This window comes from Scyliorhinus torazame, chromosome 22, assembly GCF_047496885.1.
Source record: "Scyliorhinus torazame isolate Kashiwa2021f chromosome 22, sScyTor2.1, whole genome shotgun sequence".
Taxonomy (NCBI): Eukaryota; Metazoa; Chordata; class Chondrichthyes; order Carcharhiniformes; family Scyliorhinidae; genus Scyliorhinus; species Scyliorhinus torazame.
Genome location: NC_092728.1, coordinates 89883825 through 89907139, shown reverse-complemented (window position 1 = coordinate 89907139; position 23315 = coordinate 89883825). Strand labels below are relative to the sequence as shown.

The window sequence follows — 23315 nt, the reverse complement described above, 5'->3', positions numbered from 1 at the left end:
TATAAGACTGTGGAGTTTACCTGACTCACCTTCAGTATTCCCCACAGGCAAAGTAAATGGCATAAACTAGTATTGCACACTGAACTTCCTGATTTGCTTATAAAACTTCATTACTCAGTCTGAAGTTCAGGGCTGAGGGCGAGAGCATATTCTAAAGTTCAGCATTAATTCTAGTATGAAATTGGATTCATCTGTTGTCCAGCTGTGAACTTGCCTACTTGACCCGAACTTATCTAATGTTAACTTGATTGGCTCATTTCCGTGCTGCCTTTAACTTCGTATGGGCCCCATGTATTTTTTGAAAACCAGGAATAGATTTCTACAGAGCAACTGCTGGTAAAATGCCATGTTAATGTTTCAATTTATTACTTGGTAAACTGTGGTAAAATTTGATTTTTTTTGTGTGTAATAGTTTATTTATAATGAAAGTTAGCAATAGGATATGAATGCCTGATGTATTTTATTCTTTTGTAACAATATGAGCTGTCACAATGTGAATGGAAGAACTCCAGTTCAGGATTTTATAAAGCTCAACTTTTGTTCTCTGGTCCATAGAATGTTACAGCATTCAGTTTCCAAATGCAACAGGCTTATCTTCTCATAGTGCAGAAGTATGACTAGCAACAAGCTTGGACAAGCTTGCACTTAAAAAAAAGTTGTGTTATGGAATATTGCTATGTGCATTCACCCTTACTAAGGACTTTCAGCACAGAGGTGTTTGATTTGTTCAGATTGAAGAAATTACTGACAAAATGTCAGTTAACAACAGAAAATCCTCGGGACGTCCATCCTATTACTACAGACTGTTGGGCAGGTCACGTCTTCAGAGACAACGCAGTCGTTCCAGGAGTCGCAACAGGCCAGGCAACAGGGGTAATATAGATACTGTTAACACGACTGTAGTGCTACAAAATCCTAATGTGTTCAATGCTTTGGCTCCATGTTTAAAACCTTTTTTGTTATTGTGAATGTAAAATTTCAGCAATAATTTTGTGTGCCTCCAGTAATTTCCTTCCCATTTGGCATAATTATCTGTTTATGTGGAAAAAGCAACTTTAAAAAAAATATATATTTTCAGTCTAACTTCCAATCCACAATAAGGCTATACTTTACTGCAATTTTACCAAAGTAAAGTTGAAATTTCTTTAATGGTTAAAACACAGTTATTCCAAAATAAGAAACTGATATGAATTCAGATCAATGAAATCTATATTTAATAAAGTTAAGAAGAGAAATAACACGAGCCTCAGATCTGGATGACTACTTTTCAGTAGCCAGCAGCGTCAGCAGCTGTTTTCTCTGTTGCTGTTTTCTACTTTGTTATATTACAAAATTGAAAATTGTCCAAAGGTAAAATTAACTATTGTTTAATGGAAACAATAAGAAAAGTAGAACCTGTCTTATTCAAATATAAAACCTGCAAAGGTTATGATGCACGATCAATTACTATTAAAGACGAGGTAGTAACATAACTGAAGGCTTTAATAGACTAGAACTGTACCCCAGCAGCTCCGGTACAGAAAATGAGGGCTGCTGGGACCGCACCGGTTCTTATACACCGCCTGTCAGGGCGGAGCTACATACCAACAACCAATGGTAAACTCCTAGGTTTAACTAATGGTCTACAGCCTCTCGGGTACCGCAATATAATACCACATTCACCCCCTGTTAAAAAAAAGTCCGGCGGGGGTGGTGGCCAGTGGTTGCAATTGCATTTAACATGGTGTGATCAGATATGGAGGTACCGTGATACCTCCTTACAGGGTTATCGAGAATATTTACAAGCGTGGAAGATATATACATTCAGTGTTCATTTACAGTTACAGTGAAGCAATCAGTCGGTTGGGTGGCCTGGTCGTCCTCCTGGATCGTCTGAGCTTCGGTGGTGATTCTGGTGGCAGTCCGGGCGCCTGCGACTCTGGGAGCGTGGCTTCGGCCTCCATGGCAGCTTCGTCACCCCTAGACGGCGCTGGTGGGGCAAACGGTCGACACGAGACCCCCTGTAGGGGGCGTCGGTGGGTGGGAGGGCCTAGGCAGGAGCGGCGGGGGGACTGACCCCCTGTGAGGTGCTGTGGAGGGGGCGGGGGTAATGGGTCGGGTGCGCGTGGGGTTCCGGCGGGCGTCAGGTCCCGAAGGGAAACTGTATCTTGCCGGCCGTCAGGGAACGCCACGTAGACGTACTGGGGGTTAGCGTGCAGCAGGTGGACCCTCTCGACCAACGGGTCCGACTTGTGCGCCCGCACGTGCTTCCGGAGCAGGATGGGTCTGGGTGTTGCGAGCCAGGTTGGGAGCGAGGTCCCGGAGGAGGACTTCCTGGGGAAGACAAGGAGACGTTCATGAGGTGTCTGGTTGGTAGTTGTACAGAGCAGTGACCGGATGGCGTGGAGGGCCTCCGGGAGAACTTCTTGCCAGCGGGAGACTGGGAGATTCCTGGATCGTAAGGCCAGTACAACGGTCTTCCAGACCGTTCCGTTCTCCCTCTCTACCTGCCCATTTCCCCGGGGGTTGTAACTGGTCGTCCTGCTTGAGGCAATGCCCCTGTTGAGCAGGAATTGACGCAGTTCGTCGCTCATAAAGGAGGACCCCCTATCACTGTGTATGTACGCGGGGAAACCGAACAGTGTAAAGATAACCTGGAGGGTCTTGATGTCGGTGGTTGCGGTCATGTCTGGGCAGGGGATGGCGAATGGGAACCGGGAGTACTCGTCAATCACGTTCAGGAAGTACGTGTTGCGGTCGGTGGAAGGGAGGGGGCCTTTGAAGTCCATGCTGAGGCGTTCAAAGGGACGGGAAGCCTTTATCAGGTGCGCCCTCTCTGGCCGGTAGAAGTGCGGTTTGCACTCCGCGCAGATTTGGCAGTCCCTGGTGACTGTCCTGACCTCCTCGATGGAGTAGGGCAGGTTGCAGGTCTTAATGAAGTGGAAAAAACGAGTGACCCCCGGGTGGCAGAGGTCCTCGTGGAGGGTTCGGAGGCGGTCCACTTGTGCGGTGGCACATGTGCCACGGGACAGGGCATCAGAAGGTTCGTTTAGCTTCCCGGGACGATACAAGATCTCGTAGTTGTAGGTGGAGAGTTCTATCCTCCACCGCAAGATCTTGTCGTTTTTTTATCTTGCCCCGCTGCGCATTATCGAACATGAACGCCACCGACCGTTGGTCAGTGAGGAGAGTGAATCTCCTGCCGGCCAGGTAATGCCTCCAATGTCGCACAGCTTCTACTATGGCTTGTGCCTCTTTTTCGACCAAGGAATAGTGAATTTCGGAAGCATGGAGGGTCTGGGAGAAGAAGGCCACGGGTCTGCCCGCTTGGTTAAGGGTGGCGGCCAGAGCTACGTCGGACGCATTGCTCTCGACCTGGAAGGGGAGGGACTCGTCGATGGCGCGCATCGTGGCCTTTGCAATGTCTGCTTTGATGCGGCTGAAGGCCTGGCGGGCCTCCATCGACAGGGGGAAGGTTGTGGACTGGATTAGGAGTCGGGCTTTGTCTGCGTAGTGAGGGACCCACTGAGCGTAATAACTGAAAAAACCGAGGCAGCGCTTCAGGGCCTTGGGGCAGTGAGGAGGGGGAACTCCATAAGGGGGCGCATGTGTTCAGGGTCGGAGCCTATAACTCCATTTCGCACTACGTAGCCTAGAATGGCTAGATGGTCGGTGCTAAATACGCATTTATCCTTATTGTATGTTAGGTTAAGGATTTTCGCGGTCTGAAGAAATTTTCGGAGGCTAGCGTTATGGTCCTGCTAGTCATGGCCGCAGATGGTGACGTTATCAAGATACGGGAACGTTGCGCGTAAGCTGTACCGGTCAACCATTCGGCCCATCCCGCGTTGGAAGACCGAGACCCCGTTAGTGACACCAAAGGGAACCCTTAAAAATTGATAGAGCCGCCCATCTGCTTTGAAGGCAGCGTATTTGCGCTCACTAGTATGGAGGGGTAGCTGATGGTAGGCGGACTTGAGATCCACCGTGGAGAAGACCTTGTATTGCGCGATCCTGTTTACCAGGTCGGATATGCGAGGGAGAGGGTACGCATCCAGCTGCGTAAACCTGTTGATGGTCTGACTGTAGTCAATGACCATCCTATGTTCCTCCCCGGTCTTTACCACCACTACTTGAGCTCTTCAGGGACTGTTGCTAGCTTCAATGGCCCCTTCCCTCAGTAGCCTTTGGACCTCTGACCTAATGAAGGTCCGGTCCTGGGCACTGTACCATCTGCATCTGGTGGCGACGGGTTTGCAATCCGAGGTGAGGTTCGCAAACAGGGAAGGCGGGTCAACCTTAAGGGTCGCGAGGCCGCAGACAGTAAGGGGCGGTATAGGGCCGCCAAATTTGAAGGTCAGGCTTTGCAAGTTACAGTGGAAGTCCAACCCCAGGAGTGTAGCCGCGCAGAGGTGCGGCAGGACATAAAGGCGGAACATGTTGAATTTCCTGCCTTGGACAGTGAGGTTTGCTAGGCAGAACCCCTTTACCTCCACCGAGTGTGACCCGGAGGCCAGGGAGATTCTTTGGTTTACAGGGTGGGTAACAAGTGAACAGCGCCTTACCGTGTCGGGGTGTATAAAGCTTTCCGTGCTCCCAGAGTCGACCAGGCAGGACGTCTCGTGGCCGTTGATGAAGACCGTCGTCGTTGCTGTTGCGAGTGTCCAAGGTCGATTTTGGTCCAGAGTCACCGAGGCCAGATGAAGTAGTTGCGGGTTTTGATCGGGCAGCGTGTAGTCGGCCGTGCTGGGGTCCTGAGGCCCCATCCAAGATGGTGTCTCCCATGGGTCGCACATGGTGGTCGGGGATGGACAAAATGGCGGCGGGGATGGACAAAATGGCGGCGCCCATCCGTCCAGCGTGGTGTCCGAGGGGCAAGATGGCCGCCCCCGTGGGTCGCACGTGGCCCTAGGGTTCGGGGGTGGCGGTGAGTGCTGGCCGCCTGGGGCCCGAAGAGAAGGTTGCCGCGGCGGTCCGGAGTCGCTGGAGACTGCCGCCACTGCTCGTGCCTGGCAGACCCCCACAAAATGGCCCTTCTTGCCGCACCCTTTGCAGGTGGAGGTGCGGGCCGGGTAGCACTGGCAGGGGTGCTTCGCCTGCCCGCAGAAGAAACAGCGGGGCCCGGCGTAGATCGCAGGCCGTCTTACAGCGCAGGCCTGCCGGGACACGGGGAAGGTCTGTGGGGCTGCCGCTGCGGGATGCCACGCAGCCCAAGGGGCTGCCGCGCAGTCGGGCGCAGAGGATTGCGCGTTTCTGGATGTAACGTCCATGGACCCTGCCAGGGCCTGTGCCTCTCTAAGTCCCAGGGTGCCTTTTTCTAAGAGTCTTTGGCGGATCTCTGAGGAGCTCATACCTGCTACGAAGGCATCCTGGATTAGGAGTTCCGTGTGCTCGCTCCCCGAAACTTGCGGGCAGCCACAGTTTCTGCCCAGCACCAGTAGCGCACGGTAGAACTCCTCCAATGATTCCCCGGGGATTTGCCATCTAGTTGCAAGCAGGTGACGTGCGTAGACCTGATTTGCAGGGCAGATATAATGTCCTTTTAACAGTTCGATCGCAGCATCGAAGTCCTCCGCCTCCTCGATGAGGGTGTAGATCCCAGGGCTTACCCTGGAGTGCAGGAGATGCAGTTTCTGTTCTCCTGAGGGTGTGCCTCTGGCCGTCTCGAGGTAGCCTTTAAAGCACGCCAGCCAGTGCTTAAAGATCGCCGCCAAATTCTCCGCGTGGGGGCTGAGTTGTAGACACTCCAACTTGATTCGGAGATTCAACCTTTCAGCTCAAGTGCCTATTAAATTGATGCACGATCAATTACCAATAACGACGAGGTAGTAACATAATTGAAGGCTTTTATAGACTAGAACTGTTCCCCAGCAGCTTCGGTACAGAAAATGAGGGCTGCTGGGACGGCACCGGTTCTTAAACCCCGCCTGTCAGGGCGGAGCTACATACCAACAGCCAATGGTAAACTCCTAGGTTTAACCAATGGTCTACAGCCTCTCGGGTACTGCAATACCTGATAATACCACAGGCTATACAATTGTGACTAAAACCAAAACATTTAGGATATTGTACAATAGATGTTTGTTAAGTATTTGTTTCTGCAAGTCTGTAGTTTTGTTTTATTACAAGTTATATCTTAAACTTGAGCTGCAGTCCCTGGCAAAGCAGCCCTAAGTATTATTAATCACTTTCATGGTGAAACCCAGGTATATTGTCTGATCAAAGATGTATTTGACAGGCTTGTGAGGATTTACTATAAATGGACTGACAGTGACTTGACCAAAGCATGGGTTGCTGCTAAAGACGTAACACCTGTCATTTTCTCAATATGTGTGCTGATTTACTGAAAGCTTGTGGCAGCACACTAAAAGTCAGGTCACTAAGTCTGTTCTTGCAAGAAGGACTGCTGCTATGGTTAAATCGCAATATTGTTCACAAAGGCATTTGTGAAATAAAATGAAGTGCATTACTCTGAATTGATTTGTAATGCAAGCTCGTGGAACTGAAAGATGAGCATTCTTAAAATATCCAAACAAAATTCACATTGAATCCTGAGAAATTATCTAATGTTTATAGAGAAAGATTTCCGAACTTCTTTGTGAACTTTAAAGTTCTTTCCATTTTTATTTTGAAAACAAATTTGCAGAAATATTTTTGATAAAATGGTACACTTGCAGGCCAGCATTTTCCTAATTTAATTTGGTACTGCATCTTTAAAGCTGTGTATTTCAAAATGTTCTGCTTGAGCAACAGAATGCAAATATTGACGCACTTCCACTTCTTACCTTGTAAAAGAACGTGTCAGCTATGCAAAGTAAATTGCACATCATGCACAGATATTTTCAATAAAAATTAGGTATGCAGGAATGATATATCTCCAAATAAATCAACAAATTACAAAGAAATTAGAATACAAAATCGTGCTTGAGGTATGCAATATGCCTGCTACGTAGATGGAGCGATATCTGCTAGATTCAATGTTAAATTGAGTCCCATAAAGCTAGGTCTTTGGACTCTCACCGGTCTCCTATGGACCCAAAATGACAGGTAGTCAGTGCGCTTACAGATATCATCTGCCATTTTGGATTTGGATAAACAAGGGATGTCCTTTACCCAGATCTGAAGCAGGTGTTAGATCGTTTTCATATGCGAGTAAGGGACCTTAATATCTGACCAGTTCCTTGCTTCAACATTGGTTTGCCCTGAGGCAACTAGTTGAAGGGAAATCAATTTGAAACATTGTCTGCGGTTTTTAAAAATAAAGGTGAGTTACTTACCAAATTCTCTGTCAGAACAATGGTCTCCCTCCCTGACTATAGATTGTGAGCTCCCTCTCACTAAGCACCCCATTTACAATCCCTGCATGCCCCCAGGCCCAATCTCTTCCTCCCTGAGGATCCAATTGCCCCCTCAACCTCCAGTCACTTACATATATGATATGCCATCAATGAACACATGACAAGTAGTGAACATAACTGAGGCTTTAATAAACTAAACAGAAAGCCTCCTGGCCTCTGATCCCGAACTGGATCAGAGGCGGAGACCAGCCACCTTTATACCGGGCCCGAGGGGAGTCGGAGCCATTGGGCAGTGGTTTACCACATTACATATAATACAGTAGCCGTTTACCACAATACACATATTATACACTACAGTGGTTTACCACATTCACACCCTTTTAATAAAAGAGTCCAGCGGGGGTGAAGTGGACTTAAAGATCAAGTCGGTTGGGGGCCTTGACCTTCCACCGTGATCGCCTCAGTCCCGGCTGTGGTGTGGGCACTGGTGTCGAGACCTGCGCATCCGGGAGCGTGTTGTCCTCTTCTTCACCCAGTTGTTGAGTCGATGGAGGGAGGGGTTGGGGTGGGGGTGGGGGGGTCTGTATGGGCGGGGGTGGTGGTGATGGTCGCCGGTGGGCCTGCGGGTGCCAGTTCTCGAAGTAGGTGGATAGAGGTGGGGGGAGACGGTGTAGGGTCGGGGGTGATGGTGATGGTCGCTGGGGAACCTGCAGTTGCCAAATCCCGGAGGGAGACTGTGTCCTGTCGCCCGGCATGATGTGCCACGTAGGCATATTGTGGATTGGCATGGAGGAGCAGGACCTTCTCGACGATGGGATCTGATTTATGGCTCCTCGCATGCTTCCGGAGGAGGACGGGCCCTGGGACTGTCAGCCAGGATGGGAGCGAGACCCCGGAGATGGACTTCCTGGGGAAGACAAACATACATTTGTGAGGGGTCTCGTTGGTGGCAGTGCACAGGATCGACCGGGTGGAGTGGAGCGCATCGAAGAGGACCTCTTGCCAGCGGGAGACTGGGAGACTTCTTGACTGTAGGGCCAGGAGGACGGCCTTCCAGACCGTCGCGTTCTCCCTCTCCACCTGTCCGTTGCCCGGGGGGTTGTAGCTGGTCGTCCTGCTGGAGACGGTGCCCTTGCTGAGCAGGAACTGATGCAGCTCATCACTTATGAAGGAGGAACCCCGATCGCTATGGATGTAGGTGGGGAACCCGAACAAGGTGAAAAGACTGTGCAGGGCCTTGATGACAGTGGCAGAGGTCATATCAGGGCATGGGATGGCAAAGGGGAATCTTGAGTATTCATCAACAATGTTGAGGAAGTACACGTTACGGTCAGTGGAGGGGAGGGGCCCTTTGAAGTCGATGCTGAGGCGCTCAAAGGGACGAGAGGCCTTTACCAGGTGCGCCCTGTCTGGCCGATAGAAGTGCGGTTTGCACTCCGCGCAGACCTGGCAATCCCTGTTCACGGTCCTGACCTCCTCGATGGAGTAAGGCAGGTTGCGAGCCTTGATAAAGTGAAAAAAACGGGTGACCCCTGGGTGACAGAGGTCATTGTGGAGGGCCCAAAGTCGGTCTACTTGTGCACTGGCACATGTACCGCGGGATAGGGCATCTGAGGGCTCATTGAGCTTCCCAGGTCGATACAAGATATTGTAGTTGTCGGTGGAGAGCTCGATCCTCCACCTCAGAATCTTGTCGTTCTTGATCTTGCTCCGTTGTGTATTGTTAAACATGAAGGCAACCGACCGTTGGTCAGTGAGGAGAGTGAATCGCCTGCCGGCCAGGTAATGCCTCCAATGTCGCACAGCTTCTACAATGGCTTGGGCTTCCTTTTCGATGGAGGAGTGTCGAATTTCGGAGGCATGGAGGGTACGGGAGAAGAAAGCCACGGGCCTGGTTGAGGGTCGCGGCCAGAGCAAAGTCCGACACATCGCTCTCCACCTGGAACGGAATGGACTCGTCCACAGCGTGCTTCGCGGCTTTGGCAATATCTGCCTTGATGCGGTTGAAGGCCAGGCGGGCCTCAACCGTCAGCGGAAAAATGGTGGATTTAATAAGTGGATGGGCCTTGTCTGCATAATTGGTGACCCACTGGGCATAGTAGGAGAAGAACCCCAGGCATCTCTTCAGGGCCTTAGGGCAGTGGAGGAGGGGGAGTTCCAGGAGGGGGCGCATGCGGTCGGGGTCGGGCCCTAGGACTCTGTTTTCCACAACGTAGCCAAGGATGGCTAGGCGGGTTGTGCGAAAAACGCATTTTTCCTTATTGTAGGTGAGGTTCAGGAGTTTGGCGGTGTGGAGGAATTGCCAGAGGTTTTCGTCGTGGTCCTGCTGGTCATGGCCGCAGATGGTGACATTATCTAAGTACGGGAACGTGACCCGCAGCCCGTATTGATCAACCATTTGGTCCATTTCTCGTTGGAAGATCGAGACCTCATTGGTGACGCCGAAGCGGACCCTGAGGAAGTGGTAGAGGCAGCCATCTGCCTTGAAGGTAGTGTATTGGCGGTCCTCCGGGCGGATAGGAAGCTGGTGGTAAGCGGACTTCAAGTCAACTGTGCAGAAGACTTGACACTGCGCAATCTGGTTGACCATGTCAGATATGCGGGGGAGGGGGTACGCATCGAGCTGCGTGTACCGGTTGATGGTCTGACTGTAGTCGATGATCATCCGGTGCTTTTCGCCAGTCTTGACGACCACCACTTGGGCTCTCCAGGGACTGGTACTAGCCTCAATGATCCCCTCTCGTTGGAGTCGCTGGACCTCCAACCTGATAAAGGCCCTGTCCCGGGCACTGTATCGTCTGCTCCTATTAGCGACGGGCTTACAGTCCGGGGTGAGGTTAGCGAAGAGCGAGGGTGGGGCGACCTTAAGGGTCGCGAGGTTACAGACGGTGAGGGGAGGCAGGGGTCCATCGAACTTTAAAGTAATGCTTTGGAGGTGGCACTGGAAGCCGGCCCCAGTAATAGGGAGCGCAGAGATGGGGGAAGGACGTAGAGTTTGAAGTTAGTGTACCCTACGCCTTGTACAGTAAGGGTGGCGACACAGTACCCCCGGATTTCTACTGAATGTGACCTGGAAGCCAGGGAGATTTTCTGGGTCACGGGTAAAATTGGAGGGAGCAGCGCCTTACCTTTTCTGGGTGTATGAAGCTGTCTGTGCTCCCGGAGTCGAAAAGGCAGGCCATCTCGTGCCCGTTGATCCGGACGGTCATCGTAGATTTTGTGAGGTGATGAGGCCGTAACTGGTCGATCGTGATGGAGGCGAGCTTTGGATGGTGATGGGTAGGACGGTCGGCCAGCGTACGACCAGGTGAGCAGGGCTCCCGGGAAGCTGCGGAATGGTCCCAAGATGGCGGCCCCCATGTGTCGCGCGTGGCGGGTGGAATTGGAGATGGCGTCAAAGATGATGGCCCCCATGGCTCGTGCGTGGTGGTTGGAGTACAAGATGGTGTTAAAGATGGCGGCCCCGATGGGTCGCACGTGGCGGGCGAAATCGAAGATGGCAGCATAGATGGCGGAGCCCAAGGGTCGCACATGGCGGGTGGCGCGGCAGCTGGGGGCGACCCCGACAGGCAGCAGGCAGCGCTGCTGGGCCTAGGAGTTTTAGGGAGAGATCGGGCCTGGCAGGCTTTCGCAAAGTGGCCCTTCCTCCCACACCCGTTGCAAGTCCCGTCCCGTGCACGGCAGCGTTGTCTGGGATGATTACCCTGGCCGCAAAAGTAGCATTCGGGCTTCCGGCGTTGGCGGGCTGCTGCGTGGCACAGGCTTGCGCTGCACTCGGGTCGGATGATGGCGGCGTCCACGAGAGTGCCGCGCGGTCGGAGGTGTAGGCCTCCCATGTTCTGGAAGGCCACCTCCAGCGAGTTTGCGAGCTGCACTGTCTCTGGGAGGCCGAGTGTACCCCTTTCTAGCAATCGCTGGCGGATGTAATTCGATTTCATGCCTGTGACATAAGCGTCCCTGATCAACAGCTCCGCGTGTTGGGTAGCCGATACCGCCTGGCAATCACAGTTCCGGCTGAGTACCCGCAAGGCACGCAGTAATTCTGCTAGTGACTCCCCAGGGCATTGTCGTCTCATGGCAAGAAGGTGTCTCGCATATACCTTGTTTACAGACTTTACATATTGTCCCTTCAACAGCATTATTCCCTCTGCATATGAGGGGGCGTCCCTGATGAGAAGGAAGACTTGCGGGCTCACCCGTGCGTTGAGGATCTGCTTCTTTTGGAGGTCGGTGAAGCCTACGGTGGAGGATCCGAGGTACGCTTCGAAGCAGCTTAGCCAGCGCTCAAATGTTACAGTGGCGTCGGCTGCCTGTGGGTCCAGCTCCAGGCGATCAGGCTTGAGCGATGAATTCATCTTAGATGTTTGGTTTATTAAATTGATGTGCCATCAATGAACACACGACGAGTAGTGAACATAACTGAGGCTTTAATAAACTAAACAGAAAGCCTCCTGGCCTCTGATCCCGAACTGGATCAGAGGTGGAGACCAGCCACCTTTATACCGGGCCCGAGGGGAGGCGGAGCCATCGGGCATTGGTTTACCATAATTACATATAATACAGTAGCCGTTTACCACAATACACACATTATACACAACAGTGGTTTACCACAATATAGACAGGAACTGCAGCTTTTAGCTGTATGTCCGGCTCATGCAACATCTTCTTTAATCTAATGAAGTCTGAGTCACAATATCAACACCTCTTCGGACCTCTCCATTACACTACTGTAATTCCTGTAAGTTATTTTTCTCTAATATTTTTGTGATGTTCACTTGCACTGACAGAAAAGCATGTTTAAACATAAATATGTCAAAGATGCTGAAGTGTTTCTGCTTGTCAGGAAGGGAAATTTCGCAAGGGGTGGCGTTTTGTGTTTATCTAGATGTGAAAAATTGAAGTGCCTCAGGAAAACGGGTAGCAAGTTGGCAACCAGAGCTTTCTGCCCCTTTAGTTTACCTGTGATAAGCAGTGAATTTAATCAAGTCACATTCTCAGCCTTAATTTGTAGGTAGTGAGGAAAATGTATTAGATTGTCAGCTTGATTTCTATGACATGCATTGCATTAAATAATCAGACTGGTGGTTGTCGTAATTTTATTACCATCTGAAACTAGGGCAATCTCCTGTGGAAAATACAAGTGGAATATCAAGAACTGTAAAAATAAATCTCTTAATTTGAATCGGAGAAAAAAACATGGTAAATGACTGAGTGAATACCTTGCAACCCACTAACTGTCAAGCTAGCCTAGCAGTATAGTGTAGTCCAGCCTGCTTCAAATCATTATCCATTGTTGAATCCATGGAACATTTACCACCAAAGCAGTATCAGTAAATTACAGAATAGATTAGCTGTCTGAGGAAACTCTGTTTTTCGCGGTTTCAGACTTGAACATTCATCTTCTAAATTAATTTTTGATGTGTTCCTTTTGATGGTCTTATTTAAATTCAAACCTCTAACTTGATTTTCATTTTTCTGCACTTTTAAAGAGTACAGGGGTTTTGACTGATAATGACCCATATCAGCTGCTATTGGAGCAAGGGTCTATTATAAGACTCATTATTTTTTCATGTGACACATTATTGTCCCGCCATTTAGTAAGTCCAGTAGGATTAAGATAAAACAATGTGCACGCCAGCACATAATACAGATTTATTCACATTAAATATTTACAATGACTATACATTGTATAAATGAACCCATCTATTTCTGGTATTTATAATATGCAATGAAATTAATGCAGTGAAATAGCATAGAGCCAATTGCTAGAGATGAGCCAATTAGATTAGTGAACGCGTGCTCAGCATACTTCTTATATAGTTTATTATTTTAAAATTGGAGACAGAATATATTAGGCACACCAGTAGTGTGACAACTTATGGCAGTATTTATGGTCAGTTCTGGGTGACATTCATTTCAATGCAAGAATATCCAGAGCTTGCTGCCTTTTCTGTTTATTCTGTTGCTGCATGGTAAGTAAGTCTTAGGTTCCTCCGATAAAGGAATTTTCATAACCCATTTGCCGCTGCTGACCATTAACTCTCGTTATGCAGTTTATCATTATTGATTCAGGTCTGTATGAATGTATATGCTGTGGCTGGTGAAGTTATGGGTGCATATTTGTTTCTCTCTCCATGATGCAAAATGTTTAGTGCAACACAATTTGCTGCCTGTGGGCTCAGTTATCTTAACCTCTCACCTTTTCTCGGCAACATTGAACCAGATTCTGACCTCAGACGTTGAGTAATCTTTATTTGTACAAGGGAGAAATGCCTGAGTATAGTTGTATCTTGCATGTCTTCTTTGTCTCTATTGTGGAATAATAGGCTTGACAAAATTGGCCTGTTGCAAATTATTTTGGTTTATTCTCATTAATTGTTTAGAAAAAGTATAATAACATGATGGTATTTAGCAGATGTAATCATAATTGACCCTATCTGTTTGACTGTAATACATTAATTAGTGACAATTATGAGAACCTACACATTAGACTTTCCATTACTTCACACTGCCCTCAGATCCAAAAGATGAGCAAAGTAATCAATGCCATTGAAATTTGAAATGCAACCATGTAAGTATATTGCTATTAGCACTGTGTATTTGATTATAATGGCAGCCAGAAAGATAAAGAAGCAACATCTTTGTTCATGTTGCAGATCCATAATTGAGATTAGCCAAAGAGTTAAAGTTAGTCTTGAGCTGTGCAGAGCCATATAGCTATCAGAAGAATAGAACAATGGTGGAGGCAGACATTAATTTGGAAATTGTACAAAGTTGTTTCTGTCACTGAAATTTTAAGCATGGTTGTGAATACAATGGTTGATATTTTCTGACTAAACTTGTCCATTGGGGTTCACTCTGTGTTGCAAAGGCACTGCAATATTGAACAATGTATGAACATTTCAGTAAACTCCCGCTTTCAGTCAAACCCTACAGTAACAACCTAACATTTATATGTGACTTACTCAAAAATAAAACTTTACTGAGGGAATGAATTTTGCTAGGTGCAGTATTATAGTTCTAAATGTTGTTGTTGATTTATGCATTTTGCAAAAATGTAAAAAAAATGATGTTATAGGACAGCATTTGTTTCGCTCCTGGTATAGTTCTACACTAAAACATATTCAATGTAACAATTGTAACATTCATCAAAGATAGATGAGTAATAGCATCCTGTTGTGCGATGAAGGTCTGGGTGATGAACTTTAATTTCCTGCTGATGCTTCCCATGTGTTATATCAAGAAATGGTAAAGCCAAGAAAAACAAATGATGTTCTTTCAGTGTAGTGGTAGCATATAACTATGACCATTACTGCCAAATAACACTTCTGACTGTTTAGAAAGAAAAATGTATCCAGTACCTGCAGTAACTTTATAGTTCTTTACGTACACATGGATGAAGAAGCTGCATTTGATTCACCAATAGTGGGCGCTATTCTCCCCCACCCCCCCCACGCCGGGTGGGAGAATCGCCGGGGCTCCGCGCAAATCGCGCCACGCTGCCCCGACCCCCGCATGCAATTCTCCCACCCCCCGGAAACCAGCGGCGTGCGATTCGCACCGGGCCTCTCTGAGAACCGGCGAGCGGCGATTCTTCGGCCCAGATGGGCCGAGTGTCCGCTACAACACGACACACGCTCCGGCGCCGTCCACCCCTGGTCGCTGCCGGCGGGAATGCTGGGGTGGCGGCCTGTGGGGGAGGGAGGGGGGCACCTTCACCGGGGTGGCCCTCGATGGGGCCTGGCCCGCGATTGCGGCCCACCGATCGGCGGGCCGGACTCTTTCCCCCCCCCCCCCGGGCCTACTTCTTTCCGCGCGCGGCCCCAGAACACCGGCGCTATGTTGTTGAGGGGCCGACGTGTGTAAGACGTTCCCCGCGCATGCGCAGGATGGCGCGGCCCAACTGCGCATGCGCAGGATTGGGCTGCCCCAACTGCGCATGTGCGGGTTGGCGCGGCGCCCATTTGGTGCCATGTAAGGACGCTGGAGCGGCGTGAACCGCTCCAGCGCCGTGCTGGCCCCCTGTGGGGGCCAGAATAGGTCGTGCCCGGGGCCTTGTTCGCGCCGTCGTGAAACATGGATGGCATGAACACTTGGCCTCCATATCGGAGAATAGCCCCCAGTATCTCATCTGTCAAATGTTTCGAGTGCATTTGGGGTTTTTGTTTAGATAAAACTCACTTTCAGGTTTCATTGTGGAGTTGTGATTAGATGCGACATGTTTAACGTTTCAGGCATATATTGTACATTCCATAACATTTCAGCAGTTAACCTGAAAAACTATGCTGCAAGTGGTCGGCCATGCAAAGTCAATTGTTGGATACACTGGCAGTATCCAGTGGGTCGTCTAATGATAAAGAATCCAGTACAACTACAGGGCAATCAGCAAAATGTACCTGAACAAACTGTCTACTCAAACGTTACTTATATTTTATTTGATTTCTTTTGAAATATTTATTAAACTTTTAAATAATATTCTAGCAGCTTCCTTAATAATCTCTAATAGCGACTTCCAGTGGAGGCCAAGGTGTGAGTGATCGCACATTTGGTGGTTCCTGCGCACTGTTGAATTGTTTGGTCCTTTTCACCTGATTATAGGTGGTGTTTGCCAAGTGCATGAACAGTGAGAGATAGGGGGCTGCCAAAAACTGCTACCCACGGACCACCCCCACCAGTCCTCCCAGCCCCCGCTGAAGCCCCCTTGCCAACAGAAACCCCCCCGCCCCCCCCAGGACACAGTCCGCAGTCGCCACGCGAGGTCACAGAAAAATGAGAGGACACGCGCCCCACGCTGTCGGGGACTTGGGCCATCGGGGGCGGAACATCAGGGGAAGGCTTCAGGTGACGTTCTGAGGCTGTCCTGATGGCGATGAGAGAGTGTACCTGGGGAAGGAAACACGGTGCGTACCTACCAGGACTTGGGTGCAGAGTTGGCCAAGCGGCGGGCTGGGTTCAACACTGTCAAAGCAGCCGTCTACAAGAAAGGAGTGAAGTTTGGGGTGTTATATCCTGCTCGTCTATGGGTCATGCACCAGATAAGCCGGAGGAGGTGAGTACATTTATGATAGACCATGGACTGGGGAATTGTGAGGACATTGTACTTTGGAGATGCTAGTCAGGAAGATTTGGGTGTGTACACCGGGCGGATAGTTGTATTTATTGTGTTTGGGCATGGATTGGGGCAAGTGTGATCAACTATTCTTGGGGAATTGTAGGTGAGGAGTCGTAGGGGGAAGGGTGGTCGGCGGTTGCCTCGAGTGGAGGCCACTATGATAGCAGGTAGGTTAGTTAACTGGAATGAAGTGTGGGTGGTCGAAGCGTTGGGGCGGGGGGCAGTGGGGTGGGTGGTTTTCTCTTTTTTTGTTTATGGGGGGTGGGGGGGAATGCTGACATGGGTGGAGTTCATGTGGCGAAGTTGATTAAGGGGGATGACGGTGGACATCTTGGGAGGCCCCGCTGGGGTGGGATTCTCCCGCAATTGGCGGAGCAGACTGTACCGGCGCCAAGAGCGGCACGAACCATTCCGGCGTCGGATCACCCGGAAGTTACGGAATCCTCCGCACTTCCGGGGGCTAGGCCAGCGCTGGAGGGGTTGGCACCAGGCCAACCGGCGCGAGTTGGCGCATGCGCAGAACCGCCGGCGTGTTTGCTGTGCATGTGCAAGGGGTTTCTTCTCTGCGCCGGCCATGGCGGAGCCTTACAGAGGCCGGCGCGGAGGGAAAGACTGCCCCCACGGCACAGGCCTGCCCACAGATCGGTGCCCCCCCAGGGCAGGATCCCCCCACGCCCCCACGAGGACCCCGCTAGATGGCCAACAAGCCAGGTCCCGCCGGGATGGGCCATATCCATTTCACGCCGGCGGGACTGGCCGAAAATGGGCGGCCGCTCGGCCCATTGGGGCCCGGAGAATATTCGGCAGCCGGCGTCAGGGCGGGATTCACGTCGCCCCCCCCCCCCCGGTGGGGGGGTCGGAGAATCCCGCCCCAGGTGTGCGAGGCGTAGACTTGGGGGTTGCTGGATAAAGAGGGGCTATAGCTAATATGGGAGGGGGTGGGGAGGCCCCCGACCCGGTTGATTTATGTGGAACATTTGGGGATTAAATGGGCCAATTAAGAGGTCTCATGTTTTTGCATATTTGAGGAGTTTGAAGGTAGATGTGGTGTTTCTTCAGGAGACGCATTTGAAGGTGGGGTACCAGACAATGGCTGGCGGGGCAGGTATTCCATTCAGGTTGGATATGAAAACTAGAGGGGTGGCAGTGTTGATCAATAGATGGGAGGCTTTTGAGGTGGGGAGTGTAGTGACGGGCCCTGGGGGTAGATTTGTGATAGTGATTGGAAAGTTGGAAGGTTGGAAGCACCAACCTGTGGTGCTGGTGAATTTATATGCCCCGAATTGGGATGATGTAGAGATTTTGAGGTGGATTTTTAGCAATGTTACTGGACCTGGACACGCACCGACTGATTATTTGGGGGGACGATGCTGGATCCTAGGTTGGACCAGTCTTCTTGCACGCCCACTGGGTGTACTTAGGGATTGAGTGTTTGTTGGAGGGTAGTTTGCAGTCTTGGAGGAGCTGGAGGGACCCAGTTGCTGAAGGGGAATGGGTTCAGTTATCTGCAGGTTAGGGATTTCATGAGGAAGGAGGTTGCTTCGCTTCTGGCACTCACACACACAGGACACCACCCCCACATACGTTTCAGGCACTGCCACTCGGGGCGCTGCAGGACAAATTCCTGCTGAGGAAGAAATAGGACAGAACATGATCTCGGAGATTTATGGGGAGCTGTTGAGGAGAGAGAATGTCCCGCACCGGTGGAGGAGGTTAATTGTAAGTGGGAGGAAGGGAAGAGTTGGGTGGGACTTTGGGGGCTGGAATGTGGGGTGAGGCTTTGCGGAGGGTTAATGCATCATCATAATGCACACGACAGTCTTATCCAGTTCAAAGTGGTACACTGGGCTCACATGACGGCGACTGATGAGCCTGTTCTTTCCAGGGGAGGAGGATAGGTATGGGCTGTGTGCAGGGATGCCGGTGAACCACGTCCATATGTTTTGGGCATGAGGGGCGCGATTCTCCCCCCCCCCCCCCCACCCCCAATGCTGGGTGGGAGAATCGGCGGGGCGCCGCGCGAATCGCACCACGCAGACCCGACCACCGCACGCGATTCTCCCACCGCCCCGAAACCAGCGCTGCGCGATTCACGCCGGGCCACTCGGAGAATTACCGCAAACGGCGAGCAGCGATTCTCCGGCCCGGATAGGCCGAGCGGGCACTACGACACGACAGGTTCCCGCCGGCGCCGTCCACCCCTGGTTGCTGCCAGCGGGAACACTGGCGGGGCTCCTTCACCGGTGGGGGGGGGGGCTCCGATGGGGTCTGACCCGCGATCGGGCCCACCGATCGGCGGGTCGGCCTCTCCCCCTCCGGGCCTACCGCCCGCGCGCGGCCCCAGAACACCGGCGCCATGTTGGTGAGGTGCCGGCGCGCGTAAGAAGTTCCCCGCACATGCGCAGGATAGCGCGGTCCATCTGCGCATGCGCAGGATTGAGCTGCCCCAATTGCGCATGAGAAGGTTGGTGTGGCGACCATTTGGCGCCGCGTAAGGATGCTGGAGTGGCGTGAACCGCTCCAGCGCCATGCTGACCCTCTGTGGGGGCCAGAATAGGTCGTGCCCGGGTCCTGTTTGCGCCGTCGTGAAATTCGACGCCGTTCACGACGATGCGGGCACTTAGTCCCGGGAGCGGAGAATCCCGCCCGAGGTGTCTGTGCTGGAGGGGTTTTGGGACAAGATTTGCAGAATAGCGTCAAGGATTTTGGGGGTAGCAGTAACCCCAAGTCCGGAGGTGGCAATACTTGGAGTGTCGGAGGATCCATGAGTACAGGTGGGGAGAGAGACAGATGTGTTGGCCTTTGCTTCCCTGATAGCCCGGAGATGGATTTTGTAGTGCTAGAGGATCTCCGAGCCGCCAATGGCAGAGGTATGGGTGAACGATTTGGCAAAGTTCCTGCACTTAGAGAAAATCAAGTTTGCCATCAGAAGTGCAGAGGAGGGGGGGTTCACCTTGAGGTGGAAGCTGTTCACTGACTTCTTTGAAGAGTATTGAGTCGTCGGGGGGGGGGGGGGGGGGTCATTTTCCGTTTGGACTGGGGGTCTGGGATTCTGGGTTAAATGCTTAAGAGATGGGTGCAGGCGCTGGGTGGCAGTGGGTAGAATGGGGGGGAGGGAGCAGGTTTTCTGGGGGGGGGGGTAAGAAGGTTATGGCTGTTTTGCCGTGGGTGTTTTTTGTTTTTCTTCTCTGTTATGTGTATATTTGAAAATGTCTCCAATAAAATATTTTCATAAGATATCTGATAGCAAAGAAGTCCATATTCCAATTACACTTCGGGGCGATTCTCCAAAATGGAGCCCAAGTGTTCGCGCCGTAGTGAACGCCGTCGCGTTTCACGGCGCGAAACAGGTACAGGGACGACCGATTCTGTCCGCCACAGGGGGCCAGCATGGCGCCGGAGCGATTCACGCCGCTCCAGCCTCCCACCCCGGCGCCAAATGGGCGCCGAGCCAACTCGCGCATGCGCAGTTGGGCCACGCCAACCTGCGCATGCGTGGGGGACTTCTGTGTGTTGGCCTCGACTCAACATGGCGTCGGTGTTCAGAGGCCAGCCGCACAGGAAAGAAGGCCCCTGAGGGGAGAGGCCGGCCCGCTGATTGGTGGGCCCCGATCGCGGGCCAGACCCCATTAGAGGCCCCCCTGGTGAAGGATCGTTTTACCCCGCCCCACAGGCCGCCCCCTGGCCCTTCGCGGAGAGTTCCCGCTGGCAGCGACCAGGGGTGAACGGCGCCGGCGGGACTCTGTCGTATCCGCGCGGCCACTTGGCTTTTACGGGCCGGAGAATCGGCGGCCCCGCCAATTGCAGCGGCCAGCGGCTGCCGCCGCGTCAAACGCGCCGGTGCAAATGGCGCCGATTCTCCGCACCCCAGAGATATGCGTGCCAGCGTCGTGGCGCGGTTGCGGCAATTCTCCAGCCCGGCGCGAGGATCTGAAAAGCTTGTTCTAAACTTTCTGTTTATTCATTTAGTGATAATCTATATCTCTACCCCTGATACCATTTTTCCAAGCAATGGAAAGAATCTTTCACACTTTATTCTCTCAAAATGTTTTCATAATTTTGAAAAATATTCGATGTTCTGTTTATCCTATTGAATCTTTACTGCATCTTTTCCATGACTCTAATATTCTTTCTGTCATGGAATGCCTAGAATTGCACGCAGTTGTGACTTAACCAGTGCCTTGTACAAATTCAGCGTAACGTTCATGCTTCTTTACTTATATTTCAGTGTAATGCTACACTGTCAGAGCTGGTGCCCTTTGAATGAGACGTTAAACCAAGGCCGTTTTTACAGGATGTAAAATATCCCACAGCACTATTTGAAGGAGAGCAGTAATTTATCCAACATTTATCCTTTATCCAACATCACCAATTTGATTGGCCATTACATCATTGCTGTTTGGGAACATTTCTGTGTTTGAATTGGCTGCAACAAAACAATAATGACTATACTTCAAAAGTAACTCATTAACTATAAAGCACTTGTGGATGTCCGGAAAGAAATGAAAGACATTATACCGATTCAAGTTTGTTCTTTCTCTATACAAAAATCTGAATCCCATTTGTCTTTTCATGGCCTTTCCAAGTTTCACCCCAATCTCTAAGGATTTATGTATTTACATCTCCCAGATCTTCCTACTTTCCTATCGTTAATATTTTTACATTTTTGTATATAGTTTTTTTTTACATGTCTGAGCTTTGATTTGCAACTAAAACCGGTCTACGTTTTCTACAAACTTTTGTACTTTTTTCTCTGCCCTTTGATTCTCTAACCATCCTTCTGTCTACAATTCAGTTAGCATCATGTGTTTTCATATAGCCCATTATCAAAACACCTGACAAAATCCTAAGCAGATATTTTTTCTCAAGATGAGTGACAGCCCAGTTTTAAAATATTTTTCCGAAGGTTTTTTTAATGTCAAGATGGGATTTAAGTGACTCTGAAAATAAAATCCAAAGATTGAAATATTGCCCGGAATTCTCTGACCGTCCGCTGACGGCGGGGTTCTCTGGGCCTGCCGGCAGTGCACCCCTGCACACTGGTTTCCTGGTGGCATGGGGTGGCTTCAACCGGAACTCCCATTGACAGCGGTGGGAACAAAGAAGCCTGCTACCAGTGAACGATGCGCTGCCTCCAACCCCTGAGAAGAACGCTGCTGGGGGGCTGAAAAATCCCACCAATTTTTTTTTAAATGTTCTGTTTTAAAGATGTTATTTGAATTTCAGGAGCAGCTCAAGCTTAAGATCATGTCCAGAAATACAAGCAGCAATGCTTCACAAAATTTACTTTTAAAGATACAACTTCCTACAACAAGCACTTCACAATAAGCTACGCAGCAAAACTATGTTTCTGTCTCCACTGTTTATGCTGTCTTGTTGTAATGGCTTACCTATTGTCTGATAAGAACTTTGACTGTTTACATTTGACAGTCATTAGCATTTTACAGGAGGGCAGTAACTTTACCACAGGAACAAAGCACACCTTATGTATAACTTCTGAACAGCCCACAGCACCTGGACCTTATTTTTAAAAGAACAAAGACAAAGGGCGTATCCAGTGACCATGCTGCACCTGAAAAGAAGCTCACTGCGGCGCAGCATGACCGGTAAAAGCCGTGAGACCCCGTTCCCAGGATCTTCCCGGCTCACAACACCTCCCAAGATCCAACGTGATCACGTTTTGGCAAATCTGCATATTAGAGCGAGATCCCAGTTAGTCTCCCTGGGTCAAGGTTTGCTTTGGGAACCTCTGGTCGGGGATCGTTTCGGGGGCCTCTCGCTACACTGGGCATTTCCGGAGAATGGACCTCTCCAGTGTACAAAATGGGGCTAAGTGCGGTCTTGGCCGCCCGTTCCCCGCTGACGCCCCTTTTATACAACCTGAGTCACATTGTATAGCCGTGTGTTTCTCGGTGCTGCGAGAGCCGGGAAACACAACTAAACGCGTTCACTATGGGTCTCTGTTCCCATTTATTTGTATCAAACTCAAAATCAGTAGTTAGTACTGAGCTTTAAATACCAATATGTATTTTTGTTTGGTGATTACACAGCTTGTTAATAGAGTGAACTCTGATTATTTAGTTTTGTTCCCAGACATGTTAGAAATTGGAATATAGCAATGTCTTGTTTAATATTTGAGTTGTGTCCCTGAAAAGTGTAACTTTAGGTAAAGCAACTGCAACCAAATTATATTTTTCCATTACAACAAATATTAAAGCCGGCGTTAAGTTCTGTGTGGGACCCTTCTCTTCAGGAAAAAAAAACATTCCAACATTATACCCTGTAAGCTGAAATACTTTATATTGCTAAATTCCTATATTTGGAAATGAAATAACTTTTTAAAAATTAAATAAATTAAAAAAGATAAAAGAAATATAACTTTCTGCTTACTTCTGGCTTGCCACTTCTCCTGCTTGTTAGTCCTCTCTTGATGCCTCTCTCACTCACCAAATCTCCTGCTCGTCCTACAAACTGCTCCCTGCCCTCCCGCTGTGGGAGAGGGTTTGTGAGATGAATGGCAGGAAGAACAGCTTTGGAGCTTGAGGGCTTTGAGTCGAGGGTTGCGGGGCAAGTGCCAAACAAGAGGGTCGATGACTGGGAAAATCGGCAATCGGGCTGGTTGGTGAGATGGCATGTCAGGGAGCAGGAGAGGCTGTCCCAAAGTGGCACTGATTGGATTACCCAACCCTACATCAGACCTAGTGTGAAACGATAGCAAGGCAAACTCTTGACCTTAAACGTGAATAGCAACTGCTTTAACTGTGCATTTTTAAAACAGAATTACTTACCTGGAGCATCTTAAAATGAAGACTTACCGTACATGGGTAAATTCACTGAAGCAGTGCTCTCAGCCGTCAAGGAGCAGCACTTCGGTCTTGTACCCCGAGCTGAGCTTTTGAGTCCATGAGGGTGTGTGCTTTAACCAT

The 23315-nt window shown here is 50.1% G+C and overlaps 1 protein-coding gene across 7 annotated transcripts in view; it reads left to right on the top strand.

Moving 5' to 3' along the window:
• The window catches only part of LOC140399196 (disabled homolog 2-interacting protein-like), a 1161885-nt gene that overhangs the window by 576919 nt on the left and 561651 nt on the right, over positions 1-23315 (top strand). The window contains exon 1 of one of the 7 annotated variants that reach the window (XM_072488543.1): positions 605-873. The exons of the other annotated variants lie outside the window; for them this stretch is intronic. Within the exon in view, the coding sequence (XP_072344644.1) occupies positions 753-873 (121 nt within the window). The 5' untranslated portion in view covers positions 605-752. Of the gene's footprint in view, positions 1-604; positions 874-23315 lie in introns of those variants that run through there. 7 annotated transcript variants of the gene reach the window in all.